Source organism: Jaculus jaculus, chromosome 9 (assembly GCF_020740685.1).
Source record: "Jaculus jaculus isolate mJacJac1 chromosome 9, mJacJac1.mat.Y.cur, whole genome shotgun sequence".
Taxonomy (NCBI): Eukaryota; Metazoa; Chordata; class Mammalia; order Rodentia; family Dipodidae; genus Jaculus; species Jaculus jaculus.
The window spans coordinates 125,754,208-125,771,574 of NC_059110.1; the positions used below are offsets into that span (position 1 = coordinate 125,754,208).

Here is a 17,367-nt window from a genome sequence, read left to right on the forward strand (position 1 = left end):
AAATAAAACTACAGACCACTGTCACTTAGTTTGATTTATTTAAAATCTGGCTTGGCTCTGACGCCGTGTCCTGATTTGGCTTTAGAGCAGGCGAGTGCTCTGGACGCCTACGCAGAGGCCCTCTCTCCTCCACAAGCTCCCCTGCCCGCACCTCCCTTTCTCGGCCGCTTCCGGTGGGCGGGGCCAGCGGGAGGCCTCGCGGGCATCACGCTACTGCGCAGCCGCGGGAGGGCGGGACCACGCGCCCGCGACATGGGGGGGCGCGGAGGAGACGCCGGAAGTCGTTGCGGTACGGGTGGCACCGAGGGGGACTCGCAGCCGGCCGCCTCCACCCGCGCGGCAGCCAGAGCCAGGGCCCGAGGGGGTGGGCGTGGCGGCCGCCGAGACACAACCCCCTGTGTTCGCTCAGGCCGCGGGGCGGTGCCGCGTCGCTCCCCTCCACCAGCTGCCATGAGCGAGCGCCTCCGCCCCAGGTGAGAGGGAAGGGATCGCCGCCCCCCTCCCCCGTTTCCTCTCGGTCCTCCAGCCCGAGGCTCTGCGACGTGAAGCCGAGGGGGCCGCGAAGCGAGGGCCCGGGCCGGCCTGGGTCCTGGGGGTGCTCGGTGTGGGCTATTGTGCGGTCAGTGGAGGGAATGCGTGAGTGACAGCCTGGGCCCTGCGGGTAGCCCGGACGGGTGACTCTGGGGTGCTGGTACCGTACCCCCTTTCCTTCCCGTTCTTGTAGTTCTGTCCTTGCATATTTGGAGCGAGGGCTGTGCAGTCCCTGAAGAGAGACGACAGTCCTGAAGCTCCTCCGTCCTAAATTTAGGCGGGCGGGGGGGGAGGGAGGAGAGGCTGATCTTGGGGGTGGGGAGAGAGGGGGTCCCTTGCAGGCGTCGGGGAGGAGAGCCCGGGGCGGGGAGCCGCTGGCGCCCCAAGGTCAGGTTGGGGATGGGGGTTGGGCTTAACCCTGCTGCCCGGAGGGATTAGCGCCTGTGTGCCTTGATCTCCTGTAAACCCAGAAGGGCAGGGTGGAGTTGTGACCCTCTGGGCTGTGAGCATCAACAGGCAGGATTCTAAACTGTCTGGATGCCCAGCCGTTTGACTCCGAGGGCGTCAGGTAGGGTACCATTGCTTGAGCCTGGCCTCAGAGCCCGGCTCTTCTCTGAGGGCTGGCTAACACATGATCGCTTAGGGCCTGATTTCTTTTCCTCTGTCCGTTTTCCTCAAGAAGGTGGGAAGAAGAAATACAGGCTGCTACCCCAGAGTCAAGAGGGCCAACCGCATTTCAAGTTAGAAAAATCCCTCATCGCAGATCTTAAAGACCTTAGAGATCTTCAGGATCACTCAGTCCAACTTTTTTTCATGTTTCTAATGAAGAAACAGACATAGGGGCTGGAGACATGGCTTAGCGGTAAGGCGTTTGCCTGCGAAGCCAAAGAACCCAGGTTCGATCCCCAGGACCAGTGTAAGCCAGGAGCACAAGGAGCATAGGCGTCTGAGTTCGTTTGCAGTGGCTGGAGGGCCTGGTGTGCCTATTCTCTCTCTTCTCTTTGGCTCTCCTTGGAAAAAAAAGAAAAGAAAAAAGAAATAGGACCTAGAAAGACCGTCGGTTATCTGATTCCGAGTCCTTCCAAGTTCATAGTGGTAGACAGAAGATGGATCATAGGGGCTGTCTGAGTATTCCACATCTTTTCAAGCGCCTTGGTTTCACTGTCTGTGGATGTAATCAGCCTTTCTCGAGGTCTCTGAAACTGTTGCTTCATTGATGTTCCCCAAAACATCCTAAAGTTATGGGTCCTATGATAAATTTTGTTTGTTTGTTGAGGTAGGGTCACACTCTATCCCAGACTGACACGGAATTCATTATGTAGTCTCAGGGTAGCCTTGAACTCACAGTGATCCTCCTACCTCTGCCTCCCAAATGGGATTAAAGGCATGTGCCGCCATGCCCAGCTTCCTATGGTAAAATTTTAATGGTCCACCAGGCTTAATTGAATTACTTGATTCGGGTCATTAGCAGTTGATGCAGAACGCCTTTATTTGTATAGAAGAGTGAAATAAATGGTAAGGTGCCTGCCAGAATTGTCTGGTTTGGGGCATTAATGCAGTGCCAAAAGGTATATAATTTGATTGTACAGAAAGGACATGAAACAGTAATCTTGCCAACTATTAAAGACCATTGAAAGGTTTGAATTGGCTAAATTGAAATTACGACCTAATTAGTCATGCCATTAGAATGAGTATCAGAACCTTTAACTATAGTGACCCTGACCTAACTGCCATTTGTTTTTGCAGGGGGAGGTGGTGGTCTCAAACACAGTTGTATACTTTTTTTTCTTTTTTTAATTTGAGGTAAGGTCTCATTCTAGCCCAGACTGACCTGGAATTCACTATGTAGTCTCAGGGTGGCCTTGAACTCACTGCAGTCCTCCCACCTCTGCCTCCCGAGTACTGGGATTAAAGGCGTGCACCACCACGCCCTGCTCCACGGTGCTTACTTTTGTTGTGTATCTGAGAAAGTCTTGTTTATTCCTACCTGGAACACCTTCCCCTTATTCAGTACTGTACACAAACCATCTTGAGCATGTATTGACAGCAGATTCTAGTACTTTCTCAAATCTTCACATGTTTACCCTGGTCGCTTCCTCTTTGACTTGGTTTAGACAGACTTTAAATCTGTATGTGCATGTGCAGGAGTGCTCACCCTGTGCACATTCCTGCAGGGGCCAGAGCAAGATGGGTGTGCTCTGTTGCTCTGTGACCTCATTTCCATGAGGAAAGAGTCTCTCACTGAACCTAGAGTTCACTGGTTTACAGCTAGACTGAAACTAGATCTTGTTCTCTCCCTCCCCCCAGCACTGGGGCTACAGGTGTGCATGGCTGGGTCCACGTTTTTACCTCAGTGTTGGGGCCTGAGCCCAGGTCCTCAGGCTTGCGCAGCAAGCTGGCTCACCCACTGAGGCGGTAGCCTTTATGCTTTTATTGCCTGCTGACCCCATGTGTTCATGGAATGTGGTGGGCCAGCTCAGCCAGCTCCAGCTATTAATTATTACCTCCACGTCAACTCATATCGCAGGTCTCTCTGCTCAAGTTTGTGATGAAGGGTTGATCTAAGACTGATTTTCAGACTGCAATGGCTGTGGAAAGGTGAGTGTGTGGTATGGAGTCCAGACTTCATAACATCCCATTTTTTGTTTTTGTTTTTCAAAGTAGGGTTTCACTCCAGTTTGACCTGGAATTTACTGTGTAGTCTCAGAGTGGCCTTGTACTCCTGCTGATCCTCCTATTTCTGCCCCCCCCCAAGTGCTGAGATTAAAGGCATGCTCCACCAAGTGGGGCACATCCTTAATTTTTATATATAGTGAGTTCAGTTTTCATCCCCCTCTTTTACCCCCTCCTCCCCGAAATAAAGCAAGAGGTGTTTTACTTTTTTTCTGAGGCAGGGTCTTCTCTCTAGCTCAGGCTGACCTGGAATTCACTATGTAGTCTCAGGGTGGCCTCGAACTCATGGCTATCCTACCTCTGCCTCCCGAGTGCTGGGATTAAAAGTGTGCACCACCACACCTAGCTGTGTTTTACTTTTTGAAAAATATTTGAAAGCCAGTTTCATTACTCTGAAGATTACCTCTCTGCTCAGGCACTAGAAGGTATCAGGAAGGTAGGAGAGAAACAAAATGATGAAAAGTGATGGAGTCAGCCATCCTCGGACTAACGTGTTAATATCTGTACCTAGATGACAGTCAATTACAGGCTGCCTGCCAAAATTATAACTTGACTCTGGCATTAATGCCAAATGCTATAATGGTAACTTACTGGATGGATGGATATGAGCATGAACCAGTAATCTTGCCAGTTATTAACAAGACTATTGGAAACAGAATGTTTTAAGAGTGATATCTACTAAAAGCCAAAGAGAATGAAGACTAGGCAGGATTCATTCTCACACCATTACCACCTAGAGGCCTGAGAAGTAATACTACCTTGAGAAACTGACTGAATTTAAGGAGGGATTTTTTAAAATTTATTTTTAATTTTTTTCAAGACAAGGTCTCACTCTAGCCCAGGCTAACTTGGAACCCTGTTAGTCCCAGGCTGGCCTCGAACAAACCTCTTCCCTCAGCCTCCTCACTGCTGGGACTACGGGCATGCACCACCACACCCGGCTTAAAGGCAGACATATTTTTTATAACTTCCCCAGAGGTTAGTTAAAAACCTATAGACCATTTCGTCTTTGTTTTTAGATTTTTTTTTCCCTTTGGTGCCATGATATTCTTACTACTGGGAAGATACCCCACGACAGATGGGGGAAAGGCACATTTTAGTCAGAGTGACTCAGCAGCTCAGAAGCTGATGGTGCGGGGCCAGTGTCTTCAGATGTCCCACAGCCATTGCTCTGCTGCCCTTGTGTGCAGAGGAAAGTAGAAGCTTGTTGGCTCAAGCTGAGAATGGCAAGTCTGCCTAAGTGGTTGCTGAAGCCTGGTATTTCTGAGGGTGTAGCACAGTGGGAGGGCCCTTGCCCAACAGGTACAAGGCTTAGCTTGATCCCCAGTACCACAAAACAAAAACAGAATCAAAACAACTCTTGTTGATCTTGTTTTTACTGTTAAAATTCCTCAGGAGTAATGTGTAAGGTGGGCAGAAGTGAGGCATTATTTTGGAGGTGAATGAGTCTTAGCCATGAGGTTGGTCAGAATCACACTGGGCCTGTGGGCTCCCCTGAAGTTACAAGTCCTCTGGGAGGATATGTGGCACAGGACAGACTAGTGAGTTAGTGGAGGAAAAAAAAAGCCTTTAAAAGCCAGGCCTCGCGGTACATGCGTACAAGTCCACTACTCTGGGGGCTGAGGCAGGAGATGAGTGAGTTTGAGCTCTATAGTGAGATTCCTATCTCACAAAAACAAGCTGGGGGGGGGGTATTATGGTTTATTGTCTATAATTACAGAAGTTGTCAATAAAAAAGTTAAGCAAAACTCATTATATTCATTGTTAAAGCTAGATGTATTTGGAACAGGACAGGACCGAGAGGAACTTTACAGTTTCTAGTCTTCTAAAACCTTAGGATTAAGGGCTTGTTACAGTAAGCCAGCTCTATTCACTTCGAAAGCTTCTAACTGTACATGAGATTATATCCTGCAGGTCTTACCTCCAAGTCTAAATACTTTCACAAAACCTGCTGTCTCTCACTAGGTTCTGTCTCTTTTTCACTAGAAACTTGAACTTGTAAACATCTTAATTGTCAGAGAAAGTGGTGCTCCTGTGCACACTGCTTCTGTTCTGGTCAGGGCTGCCCACCAGGACTCTCCTAGTCAAGGCGCTGTGCTCTTCAGTGTGGTGACCAAGAACGTGAGCAGTCACTTCATGCTGAGAGTGCCACCTGTGCCTTGGTGGTTCTACTGTTGTCGTAAAGAGTCTCATTCTGCACAGCAGGCTGGCCTATGATCAGTATGCAACCTAGGCTGGCCTTGAACCCATGTTGACCCTCCTGTCTCAGCCTTGTGAATGCTGGGATTATAGGTGTGAGCTACCATGCCTGGCAGGAACTGAATTTTCTTTTTTTTTTTTTTAAAGGAGGCTCTGTTGCCCAAGCTGACCTGAAACTCACTCGGTAGCCCAGGCTGGCTTCAAACCCACAGTAGTCCTGGGTGCTGGAAACAAAGGCACCACCATGCCTGGCCTTACTTGATTTATTTTATTTTATTTTTTTTAGTTTTTCAAAGTAGGGTCTTGCTCTAGCTCAGGCTGACCTGGAATTCCCTAGGTAGTCTCAGGATGGCCTCGAATGCATGGTGATCCTACTTCTGCCTCCCGAGTACTGGGATTAAGGTGTGTGCCACCACACTCGGATCTTACTTTATTTATTTTTGAAAAAGATTTTAATTTAGCTTGGCTAGCTTGGTGTGGTGACGCACACCTTCAATCCCAGCAGGTAGAGGTAGGAGGACCACCATGATGAGTTCGAGGCCACCCCGAGACTACCTAGTGGGTTCCAGGTCAGCCTGCCCTACAGCGAGACCCTACCAGGAAAAATCAAAACAATAAAAAAAGATTTTAACTAATTAATTTATTTGAGTGAGAGAGAGGCGGAGGGGGTGTACCAGGGCCTCACCTTGCAAACCAACTCCAGATGCATGTGCCATCTTGTGCATCTGGCTTACATGGGTGCTGGGGAATTGAACCTGGGTCCCTTAGGCTTCATAGGCAACCACTTTAACTGCTAAGCCATTTCCCTGGCCCTACTTTATTTTCTAAATTAATTGGTTTGCTTTTTTGAAAACATGATCTCTCTTAGTAGCCCTGGTTGGGCTGGAATTCAACTGTAGAACAGGCTGGCCTTTTTGTTTGTTTGTTTGTTTGTTTGAGCCTTAAGCTCACTGGGATTAAAGGCGTGTGCCACCACACCCGCCAGCTAGGCTGACATTTAATATGCCACATTCCTCCTCTGCTTCCTTACTATTGGGATTAAAGATATGGTTATCATGCCCAGTAGGAACTTACTTGAAAGGGAGTGAAGGAGGCAGATAGAGAAAAAATGGGCATGTCATGGCCTCTAACCACTGCAAAGGAACTCCAGAAGCATGTGCTACCTGTGCATCTGCTTACATAGGTCCTAGGGAATTGAACCTGGGTCCTTTGGCTTCATGGGCAAGCACCTTAACTGCTAAGCCATCTCTCCAGTCTAAATTATTTCTGTTTTCTAACTGGGGCTTAAAAATCCTTCTGATGGCATTTAATTCTTGTAGAGAGTACAAGTAAATGCCCTTTCATATATCAGAGAACACGTGCTGAGAAAGATGCAGTTTTTCTTTGAAGTTGGGACCTGGATGCAGCTTTTGCAGCCAGCTTGTCTGGTGTCATCCATTGAGGTGGCGCAGTAACTTATACAAGACTGGCAGCGGAGCGAGAGCGGCGTGTTCCGACGCCCAAGAGCTGCTGCTCCAGTGATTGCCCAAAAAAGGAATCGACTTTTGTGGAGGGCAGAGAGCTTCTGTTCAGTGTGATAATTTGGGGAAAATCTAAAGATTAGAAGCTCCTAAAGCCTGTGGCATTGCCGTGGGCCACTGTTTTTACATGGCCACTCCCCCAGGTGTGCCACAGGGAGGGAGGGAGGGAAGGAAGGAGTGATGTGGAAGGAAGGGAACCTTGATGAGTGTGAAAGCTTAATCTTGAGCTATCTTGTTCTTTCTTTATTCCCAGCAGGCATTTAGAGTTGCCAGACTTGTGTAGAAAGTGGACTTGCCACTTGAGCTTGACCTTCCTGCCACTGCCCAGCACAGTGCGTCTTTTGCTTAGTGCCTAGTGATGGTATATTTCCAGTTTTACATCTCAGTAGAGAGGGACAGTTCTGTGTTGCCATAGTTCTTCGTTTGCCTCTCAGCTCAGTGTTCGTTTTAACTTCAGGAAAAGGAGAAGGAATGGCAATGAAGAGGACACCCACCTTCCCCCGCTGACCAAGAGGAGTAGTCGAAGCCCTGTCTTTCAGGAGTCCTGGGACACCGAGGTAAGGCGTGCTCTCAGAGCCGAAGGCCTGTTTCTGCTGTGTCATTGGAAGGGAGTTATTTGTTCAAAGGGTCATGCTCTCACTGGACTGCAGTAGTCTCAACCATTTATTCCCTTCCTCTCAAGACATAGGCCAGGGTGTCCTGAAACTTGGTACTGCAGACCTACCAGTTCTACCTTGAATCTGTGGCCATCCCTGTGCCTCCCGAGTGCTGGGCTAATGGTTGGTACGCAGCCTGCCACACCTGGCCCACTTGAGGAAATGGTGCACTCTTCCCCCATGGTCCCCTTCCCTGGCCACAGGGGGAGCAATCAGACATTGAAGGATCTTTTCCCTAGGACTTGGTTTGTATCTCGTCTTTGTTTTATCTGTACTTCCACAGAGGAAGAATCATGGCACTCAGTCAGTCACACTGACACAGAGATCAATCGATGAACAGGTTCAGATTAGGATCTGATGTGTAGACTTGAGTTTTTAGAGCTGCTTGCCTTCCTTTTAAAGTCTTACTAGCTTTTCCTTTTTAAAAAGTGGTTAGCAGATAAGTAATGGAGATTTTGTTTAATATGCTAATAGGAGACTCAAGGATAAAAGAAAACCAACAGTTTTCTACCATGAACCTCTTAGGTTAAAACTATTTCAGCAGCGGAGTCCCCACCATGCTCTGTCTCGGGTGGGCAGACGGCGGACTTCCTGCATCTGTGCGCGGCCGGCCGGGTCTCTGTGGCTCCAGAGCATAGTGAGTCCGGCTCCTTGTGCTGACTCTTTGTTGACCTACAGTTTTGATGTCTGAGGACAGGAATAGAAATGGTTGTCTTTTGTTTTTTACTGAAACACTTATGTTTTAAGTACGACACACATCTTAAGTATCTTAGAGTTTGTTTTCCTCAGTTCTGCAGTGTGAGTTGGTGTCTGCTTCGAGTGACTTCTGAGTGTCCAGTGTGGCCTGTTGAGTTGTGCTTGCGCTGCTTCCTCTGGTGTCTTCACAGGTCTTGGTGACTGGAGAGGCTAAGGGAGATCTAAAATGCAAAGTTAAGCCTTGAGGCATTTCTGCACTGGAATGGGTTCTTAGGTTTATAGCACAAAAACAAGTTCAGAGCAGCTAGGTGTGGTGGCCCATGCCTTTGATCGCAGCATTCCACTCGGGAGGCAGAGGCAGGAGGATTGCCTTGAGTTTGAAGCCAGCCTGGGACTACTTATTGAATTCCAGGTCAGCCTGGGCTAGAGTGAGACCCTACCTCAAAACACAAACAAAAAGTTTAAAGCTCTTTATTTGGCTTCTTATTTTAACAACTGTAAATAAAAGGGAAAAATAAATGAATGATTTTGCTAATAATTTGTCTAAAATATTGACATTACTAAGCAAAATATTGTCTTTTAACATATTTTATTTATTTGAGAGAGAATATGAATGGGCATGTCAGGGCCTCCAGCTACTGGAAATGAACTCCAAATACATGCACCACTTTGTGCATCTGGGTCCTGGAGAATCAAACCAGGATCCTTTGGCTTTGCAGGCAACTGTCTTAATCGCTAAGCCACCTCTCAAGCCCAATATTATCTTTCAATTTTTAGGGCCCACAAGATGCATTTCCTTTAGACTAAGATAAGAAATTATTTCTTGGGCTTTTCTTGACTTAAATAATTTTAGACTTTTTCTTGTAACCTGCTTTCATTTGTGAGGAGAATATACTTAAATTTTAAGAGATTTACAGGTGCTACTTACAATTCATTTCTGAATTAACTCTGCTGCTAAAAATCCTAACATTGGCAACTACTTAGCAGTAAGACATGAGGTGTTTGTGTCCAGCTGTAACACTCTGCTCTGAAGATTAGAGCCTGAACCTCTTCTTTGCCTCTTTGCTAGGTGCTTGGAGGTTAAAGGATGTGACCTGACTTGCAGATGCATTCTCTAGAGAGAAGCTTTACTCTATGCATGCATTTTCTTCCTCCCATTTTATTAGGAAAAGGAATTTTCCACTCAGATGGAAAAAAAATTAGGGCACAGAAAACGAAAATCACTTATCCAAAGATACACAGCCAACAGGAAGCAGAAAAAGAGTTGGGCCTCGGGATCTGACCACGGAGCAGCTTGCCTGGCACTGGTGTGCGCGGCCTTTGGGAGGAGCAGAGAGTCTTGGCTAAATATATCCAGGGCAGCCTGGTCCTAGGCTTCGCTGGAATCAGAGGAACACAGGAATAATTTTCTCCCACTTGTTTTGTACCACGAAAAGACTTTTTCCAATAAATGCGATGACATGGAAAGCAATTTTAGATTTTTAACAAGAGAAAAAAATGCGGCCTTATGGGGATTTTTTTTTCCTTAGAACTCTTAACTGGTTTTTGAAGTTTGAATTTTAATTTCAATGACTTAGATCTAATGACTTTTGAGCTTTAGATAGTATGTTAAATTGAGGTATATTTTAACTGTTAGTTAAGCGTTCAGTCATGCTTGGTCTTCTTAGTGAGCAGGAAGTGAAATAACCAGTTTGTCTTCCTGTAGGGCTCTGTTAAAGGCAGTTGGGCAGTTCTAGAGAGGGTTAAAATGGGCTGGATTAGCCAGGTGTGGTGGTTTATGCTTGTGATTAGCGCTTAGGAGGGTGAGAAAGGAAGATTGCCATGAGTTCAAGGCCTGTGTGGACTACCTACTTTTAGGCCAGCTGCTGGGGTATAGTCTGAAACCTTGTCTCAGACAAACATTTAGTGAACACATCTGGCTAGGTTTCAGTCAGCAGCTGGCCTTGTTAGGATTGTCTCACACGGAGAGGAGTGATGTTCTTGTTTGGATGGTGTCTTATGGAGGGAGGGGCACTCTTTGCTTATAGATTATCTGCACATGGGTGGCAGTGCGTTTATGGCCAGTTTTAGTGTTGTTGTTTTTTTTTGTTTGTTTTGAGGTGGGGTCTCACTGTAGCCTATGCTGACCTCGAACTCATGGTCATTGTCCTACCTCTGCTTCCTGAGTGCTGGAATTAGAGACATGGGCCACCATACCTGGGGCTCAGTGTCTTTATAAGCTATATTAGAAGTTGCCCTGCAAATATGGCTTCTGGGACCTAAGTGTAGCCCCATAAACAGCACTTCTGCTTCAGTAAATAAAAGCAGAGCCTTTTAAAAAAATATAACCCCCCATATTTATCTTAACCTTCCAAGACCCAGTTTTGTTTTGTTTTTCTGGGTTTTTTTTGTTGTTGTTTGTTTGTTTTTTGTTTTTGATATAGGCTCCCACTCTAGGCCAGGAGAGAGTGCTGGGGTAAAGGTGTGTGCCACCATGCCTGGCCCAAGACTCAATTTTAATTTCTCAAAATACTGTGAAATGGTTTAGTCTTTGCTAAGAGATTTAACAACTTGGTGATAAAACTGAAATCCAGAGGGTATTCTTACAGGAGTGCAAAGGCATGACCCTGGTGATCCACATTACTTTAAAAAAACTAGGATTCTATACATCCTTTTGCTTTAACTGAGGCTAGAGGCCCTAGCATGCATATTGTCTCTCTAATAAATAAAGTAATAAAATACTTTTTTAAAAAGCATCAGGAGATTGAAGTGAAGAGAAGCTGGGGCTTAAAGATGATAAAATACTTTGATTTGCTTTTGTAACTAAGAGAAGAAAACATACAGTGTTTTAGGTAATAAGTAAGTATACATGTATGTTCTGGTTCCCCCTTCTTTCTTTCTTATTTTTTTTGAGACCGGTCCTCAGCCCAGATAGCCAGGCTGACCATGACCTTGTGATCAGGACTCCTGCCTCCGCCTCCGCCTCCGCCTCCCAGGTGCTGGGGTGATTGGCATGTACTGCCATGCCTGGCTTGGTTCTCATTTTATAAAGCAGAGACTCAGCAATTATATTCCTGCCTGGACAGCTTTCCTGAGGGAAATGGTAGGAAAGGACTCAAAGATGTTGATAGTTTCTGCCGTAGGTATAAATGCATTATCTCCTAAACAGACTTGACTGCCTGAAAAGATGAAACGTTAGCCGAGGAGTGGACCATGAATATGGATGTCTTCCCTCTCTCTTGTCTTCTTCATGACGGGTGTGTCTTCCTTCTCGAGAAGGAAGCATGCTGCCTTTCTGGTGACCATCCTTGCTAGACTGCTGAAAATTTTCACTTTCTTCCTTTCTGGTCCATCTGGATCTTTGCCTCCACACTGCTGCTTTCTCTCATCTATTAGTGTTCTCTTGCTGCCTAACCTTCAGGTCTTATTCAACTCCATTGGAACTTCCCTTTCGTCCCCTTCTTCAGCCTCACCTCGGCAGCCTGTGTAGTTCTTTCTTACTGGCCTTCCCTTCTGAGCCCTGCCTGGCCTCCTTGATGGTTTGGCTAAAATTTCTTGGGAGACATGGCTGGACGTGGTGGTGCACGCCTTTAAAAGATACCAATAGAGGTAAGAGGATCACTGTGAGGTTCAAGGTCACCCTGAGACTACATAAGAGAATTTGAGGTCAGCCTGGGCTACACGCTTGCTGTGCTGCTGTCTGCAGGAGCCACGGCCTGCGCTTATGGTGGATGCACTGCCACCGTTTCCCCTCATTGGGTTCGGTCAGCATTTACTGCTCCCCGTAGACAAGGCTGGCCTGAAGCCACCACACCTGGCTGAGATGGAGTATTCTTGCATTTGAGGATAGTAGTCTGGGTTTTATTACTTTTTGGATGACTATTATTACTAATTTTTTAAAAAAAAAATATTTGAGAGAGAGTTGGGAGGGAGAGAGAATGGGCACTCTACGGTCCACAGCCACTGCAAATGAACTCCAGAAGCATGTGCCACCCCACCCTGTTCATCTGGCTTATGTGGGCTCTGGGGAGTTAAACCTGGGTCCTTAGGCTTTGCAGGCAAGTACCATAGCCACTAAGCCCCTTCTCCAGCCCTTTGTAAACTTTTTGTTGAGAACTTCCACCCATAATTTTGACAGTAAACCATGATAATGTTTTAGAAAAGGTCTTGGGTACACCAGAGCTTCGAACTCCCTATGTAGCAGTCCAGTTCCTCCTTCCTCAACCTCCTGAAGTGCTGGGGTTACAGGCTTTACATGTGTCAGGGCTGGAGAGATGGCTCAGCTGTTAAGCCACTTACTTGCCTACAAAGCCAAAGGACCCAGATTCTATTCTCCAAGACCCATGTGAGCCAGAAGCCCAAGGTGATGTGTGCATCTAGAGTTTGTTTGCAGCATCTAGACACCCTGGCATGCCCATTCTTTCTATATGTCTTCATCTCTCTACCTCTCAAGTAAATAAATAAAAATTAAAACTAAAAGAAAGCACATTGTTTGCCTTTTCAGGTATTCTTGTATTAGCGTAAAATGTCTCTGTGAGAACAACCCTAGAAGTCCTTTTGTATCCAGGTGATTAATTGAGATAGGGTCTCATATAGCCTAGCATGGCCTTGAACTGGTTTGCCACTGAGGCTGACCTTGAATTCCTGATCTTCCTGCCTCTACGTTCCAAGTGTGGGCATTGCAGGCTGGTGTTACCATGCCAGAATACTTGCTTTTTTCAAATATCCATGAATAGAGTATGGGAAAATAACAGTTGGCACAGTGCATGCCTTGTTCCCGAGTACCCACATAAATGTTGGGCATGGTGGTGTGTGCCTGTCATACCAGTGCTGGAGAAGCAGAGATGTGAGGGTCCCTGGGCTTGCTGAACAGTGTAGTGTAGTGTAGTGTAGCCTAATTTGGTGAACTTCAGGCCAGTGAGAAGCCCTTTCTCGGAGGTGGGCAGTCCTGACAGTGACACCTGAGCTTGTCCAGTGGCCCCCTACTTGCATGTACACCTGCACGCACATGTGCCCATACATATAAACATGCACATATGCGAATGTGAATGCAAAAACTCACTATCTGAGATTTTTTTTTTTTTTTGGTGGTGGGGCGGGTCTTCGTTCAGGGTGGCTCCAGGCCACACCCTGCCGCAGCCTTGCTTGCTTCCTCCACAGCCTGGGAGAGGGCAGGGAGCAGGGGCACACACAGCCACCCTTTGTGATTGGCTGAGCAGCTGCTCATTTCTTGGCATCCTGGTGCCAAGAAGTAGATGCTTGGGCTTTGCGCCAAGCACCTTGTTTCTCTCCTTCTGCAAGGCTGGGGAAGAGGTCCTGGGTGAGACATGCACTTAGGAAGACGCCGTCACCACCAGAAAGCTCTTTTTAAGTCTCGGTCTTGGAAGTCACTAAGACCTTACTCTGCTTTGTATAGCATTCTTCAGTTACTCGTGATCAGAGTTGGTTTCCTCAAAGGAACTATTTTTGGTAGAAGCTTTAGAAAATAATTAGAAGTAAAATAAGAGGATCCAACTACTAAGTGACTTGTCACCTGTGTCCCTCTGGGCTGTTTTTGGTTTTCACATATGTGTACAGTAAATCAACAATTAAAACCCAGCTGACATACATGTATTTAATGTTTAGCATGAACTGGAAAAAGGGCTGGAGAGATGGCTTAGTGGTTAAGGTGCTTGACTGCAAAGCTAAAGGACCCAGGTTTGGTCTTCCAGATGCTCAAGGTGGTACATGCATCTGGAGTTTGTTTGCAGCAGCTGGAGGCCCTGGTACGCACATTCTCTCTCTGCCTTTCTTGCTCTTTACGAAAGAAAGAAAGAAAGAAAGAGAGAGAGAGAGAGAGAGAGAGAAAGAGAGAGAGAGAAAGAAAGAAAGAAAGAAAGAAAAGAAAAGAAAGAAAATAGCCAGGCGTGGTTGGGCACGCCTTTAATCCCAGCACTTGGGAGAGGCAGAAAGTAGGAGGATTGATGTGAGTTCAAGGCCACCCTGAGAATACAGAGTGAATTCCAGGTGAGCCTGAGCTAGAGTGAGACCCTACCTCAAAAAACTGAAAAAGAGAGAGAGAGAGAGAGTTCTTTCCAACTCAGATGTATACATCTCCAGCATCATCAGTAATGGCTGAGGGTGCTTTCATGTTATGTAAACATTACAATGACTATGTTATAATTTAGCCAGGTTTATTGTGAGAAGTTTAGATGGTAATATTTAGCCACTACAATAAGGCAATACTAGACATTCTCATACATGTCACTGTAAAATTGGGCAAACTGGGGAGTTGGGCATGGTGGTACACCCTTGTAATTCCAGCACTCAAGAGGCTGAGGCAGGAAGATTGCTATACATTCAAGGGCAACTTGGGACAACACAGTGTGAGACCTCTCACAAAACCAAACAAAACCCCCTGGAAGTACAAGTATAGTTTTTCTTTTTTAAGCTACTGTGCAGAACCCTACTGACCTGTTGAATAAACTTTTATCTTTGCTGAGTGGCGTCACTTTTGCTGTTATAGTGTGAAATAGATATAATTTGACATGCCAAATTGATTTTCTAGAAACTGATTATAGTTCTTGCCTTAATTTTCAGATAGTACCTGTAACGAAAAACAGTAAAGAAAACAGACTAAGAGGAAACAGAGCGTTCTGCGCGGTGGGTTCTGTTCCAGTGCAGTGACCTGTTTGTCAAACACTCGTGACCTTCTCAGGCTGCAGGTGGACAGCCTAGGTGCTTATGCTAGGCTAGGAGAGGCCTTTGCAGGGTCATGTTTGATTTTGAGTTGGCTGCGAGTCTTAAGTAGATTTTATTGCAGCTAACATTGCCATTAGACTTCTTCCCTGATTTCTGCTTTAATCACATTCTGAGTGGGTCCTTAGCATTTCCTGTTGTTTTTGAGGACACCTGTCAAAAGGCAGAAATTTCTTCAAGTGATTCACTTTGATCCGGGACTTCTGAGTAGCTTCTTTCAGATGACTAGAATACTAAGTCCTGTGAGTTACAGAATACCTCTGTCCACTCAGGTGTACTGACTGTAGCCATGGAAACAGAACTCTGTAGCTTGCTTTGTGTCCCAGGTGGTGTGCAGGGTGAGTTTATTGCATAGTTGGCATAGGTTTTGTGTTTTTTTTGGGGGGGGGGTTAAGGTTTAGATTAGGAGGGAGCAGAGAGCTTTCACAAGGGAGGCAAGAGGGTTTTTAGTTTTTAATCTGACTTTGGTCCCAGAGTCCATCTTATTTGTTAGGAGAATACCTTATTTTTTTAAAAAAATATTATTTATTTGAGGGGAGGGCAGATAGAGAATGGGTGCACCAACGCCTCCAGCCACTGCAGACTCTAATGGATGCACCACCTTGTGCATCTGGCTTACATGGGTCCTGTGGAATCGAACTTGGGTCCTTTGGCTTTGCAGGCAAGCACCTTAACTACTAAGCCATCTCTTCAGACCAAGAATACCTTACTTTTGTGGATGTATTTATACTCTGTGCCAGTGGTGAACAGTTTCCGTTGAAGCTTAAAATTCTTTGATAACTGGAAGTTAATAGAATGACAAGTTAAAGCAGACAGAGATATGTGAAGGTATAGTTACAGGGTGTGGAGTCAAGGTCTGTATTTCAGTTGGACCAACCACTTCCTAGTCAACCATTTCGGTTGTGAGGATGGTAACCTGTGAAGCCCAGTATGCGTATGCAGGCTGGTAGTGCCTGAGGAATAGGAAGCCAGCTGTCCTTCCTCAGTCCTTGATTCTGCCCCTTGCCTTACCAGCACACAGAGCAACAGTCATACAGACTTTGCTGTGGTTGATCTACCTCTCCCTCCCCACGTGTCCCTTTCCACCTCAGCATGTCTCATCTTCTATTACCCATTCTACCCTATCTTCCTTAAAGCCTTCTTATCCTTCATGCTGTCTTTTCTAGTTTCTGACCTGTGCTTGCACTCTCACAAAAAGACATATTAAAATTGAAAGTAGCAGCCACATGACAGTATGTGATATCTATCTTCTTGTGTTAAGTGAAGCATCTCACATTTAATGAGAATTTCTGGATTCATCCATCTTCCTGCAAATTTAATTTTTATTACCATATGGCCCAGTCATATCACTCCTGGGCATATACCTGTAGGGCTCTGTATTCTACCCAAAAGACATCTGTACATCTGTGTTTCTTGCTGTTCTGATCACAGCAGCAGGGAAGTAGAATCAGCCTGGGTGTCCACATGCAAGGACACAAGATGCGCTACGTGTACACACTGGGGTTTATCTGACTGGTAGGAGGAATTCTTGAGGTGAAGCTCTTACACAGTGATAGACTGATGGTGACCCAGCTCTTCCTTCCTTGCAGTCTTCCAGCAGTGATGGTGGGGGGAGCAGCAGCAGCAGCAGCAGCAGCAGCAACATCAGCAGCCCGGACAGGGCCAGCGGGCCAGAGGGCAGCTTGAGCCAGGTCATCCCCGGATCCAGCCCCAGCACTCCTCAGCCGGTGCCCGAGCAGTCTGCGCTGTGCCAAGGCCCGTACTTCTGCATCAACCAGACCCTGAAGGAGGCCCACTTTCACAGCCTCCAGCACCGAGGACGGCCCCCGACATGATGCCGGCAGCTTCTTGCCTTCTGTGAAGGGACAGCACTGTGCAGATCCTGAATCTCAACTTACGATTGGTTTTTAAACATTGCACACAAAAATGCCTGTTGGCTTCCAGTCTATATTTGAAAGAACAGGCCGACAGGCAGTTGTTTACTTGTGGTTTTGCTGCACTATTGCAATTTCAAAGGGGCTTTGGAGCAATTTTTTATAGATTCTTAGCAGGGAGGGCATCAGATCCATGTCAAGGTAGCGTATGTCTGTGGAGGTCTCATCTGTGTGTTGCATCCATAGTGTGTCTGGTGCAGGCTGATTTCCCAATCTGTTAATTAGAAATTCTACTTTCTGTAAAAGGGCCTTTTAAAAATGCGGAATCTTCAATCTTTTTTAACTCAATAAACTAGTAAAAAGTAATTAGTTTCCATGAAAAGAAAAACAGTTTTCTTCCAAACTGTAGGAAGCCTGATTTCATTCTGCACTGAAGTGAACTGCCCGCCATCCTGCCTCTGAGTGTGTAGCTGTCTTACGGAAAATGCTCTCTGTTGTAGC

The 17,367-nt window shown here is 46.3% G+C and overlaps 1 protein-coding gene across 6 annotated transcripts; it reads left to right on the forward strand.

Annotated features, from left to right (window-relative positions):
* Nucleotides 1-252: 252 nt before the first annotated feature.
* Nucleotides 253-17,232, forward strand: Fam104a (family with sequence similarity 104 member A). 6 transcript variants are annotated; one of them, XM_045158747.1, is made up of 5 exons: nt 343-473; nt 3,059-3,129; nt 7,381-7,480; nt 14,834-14,896; nt 16,582-17,232. In XM_045158747.1, the coding sequence occupies exons 2-5, from the start codon at nt 3,116-3,118 to the stop codon at nt 16,825-16,827; spliced, it is 423 nt and encodes a 140-aa protein (XP_045014682.1). In that variant the 5' UTR covers nt 343-473; nt 3,059-3,115; the 3' UTR covers nt 16,828-17,232. The 6 variants fall into 6 exon arrangements, with proteins under 6 accessions (XP_045014680.1, XP_004655719.2, XP_045014682.1 ...); XM_045158749.1 differs by lacking the exon at nt 343-473 and adding an exon at nt 501-619; XM_045158748.1 differs by lacking the exon at nt 343-473 and adding an exon at nt 507-636.
* Nucleotides 17,233-17,367: the final 135 nt, after the last annotated feature.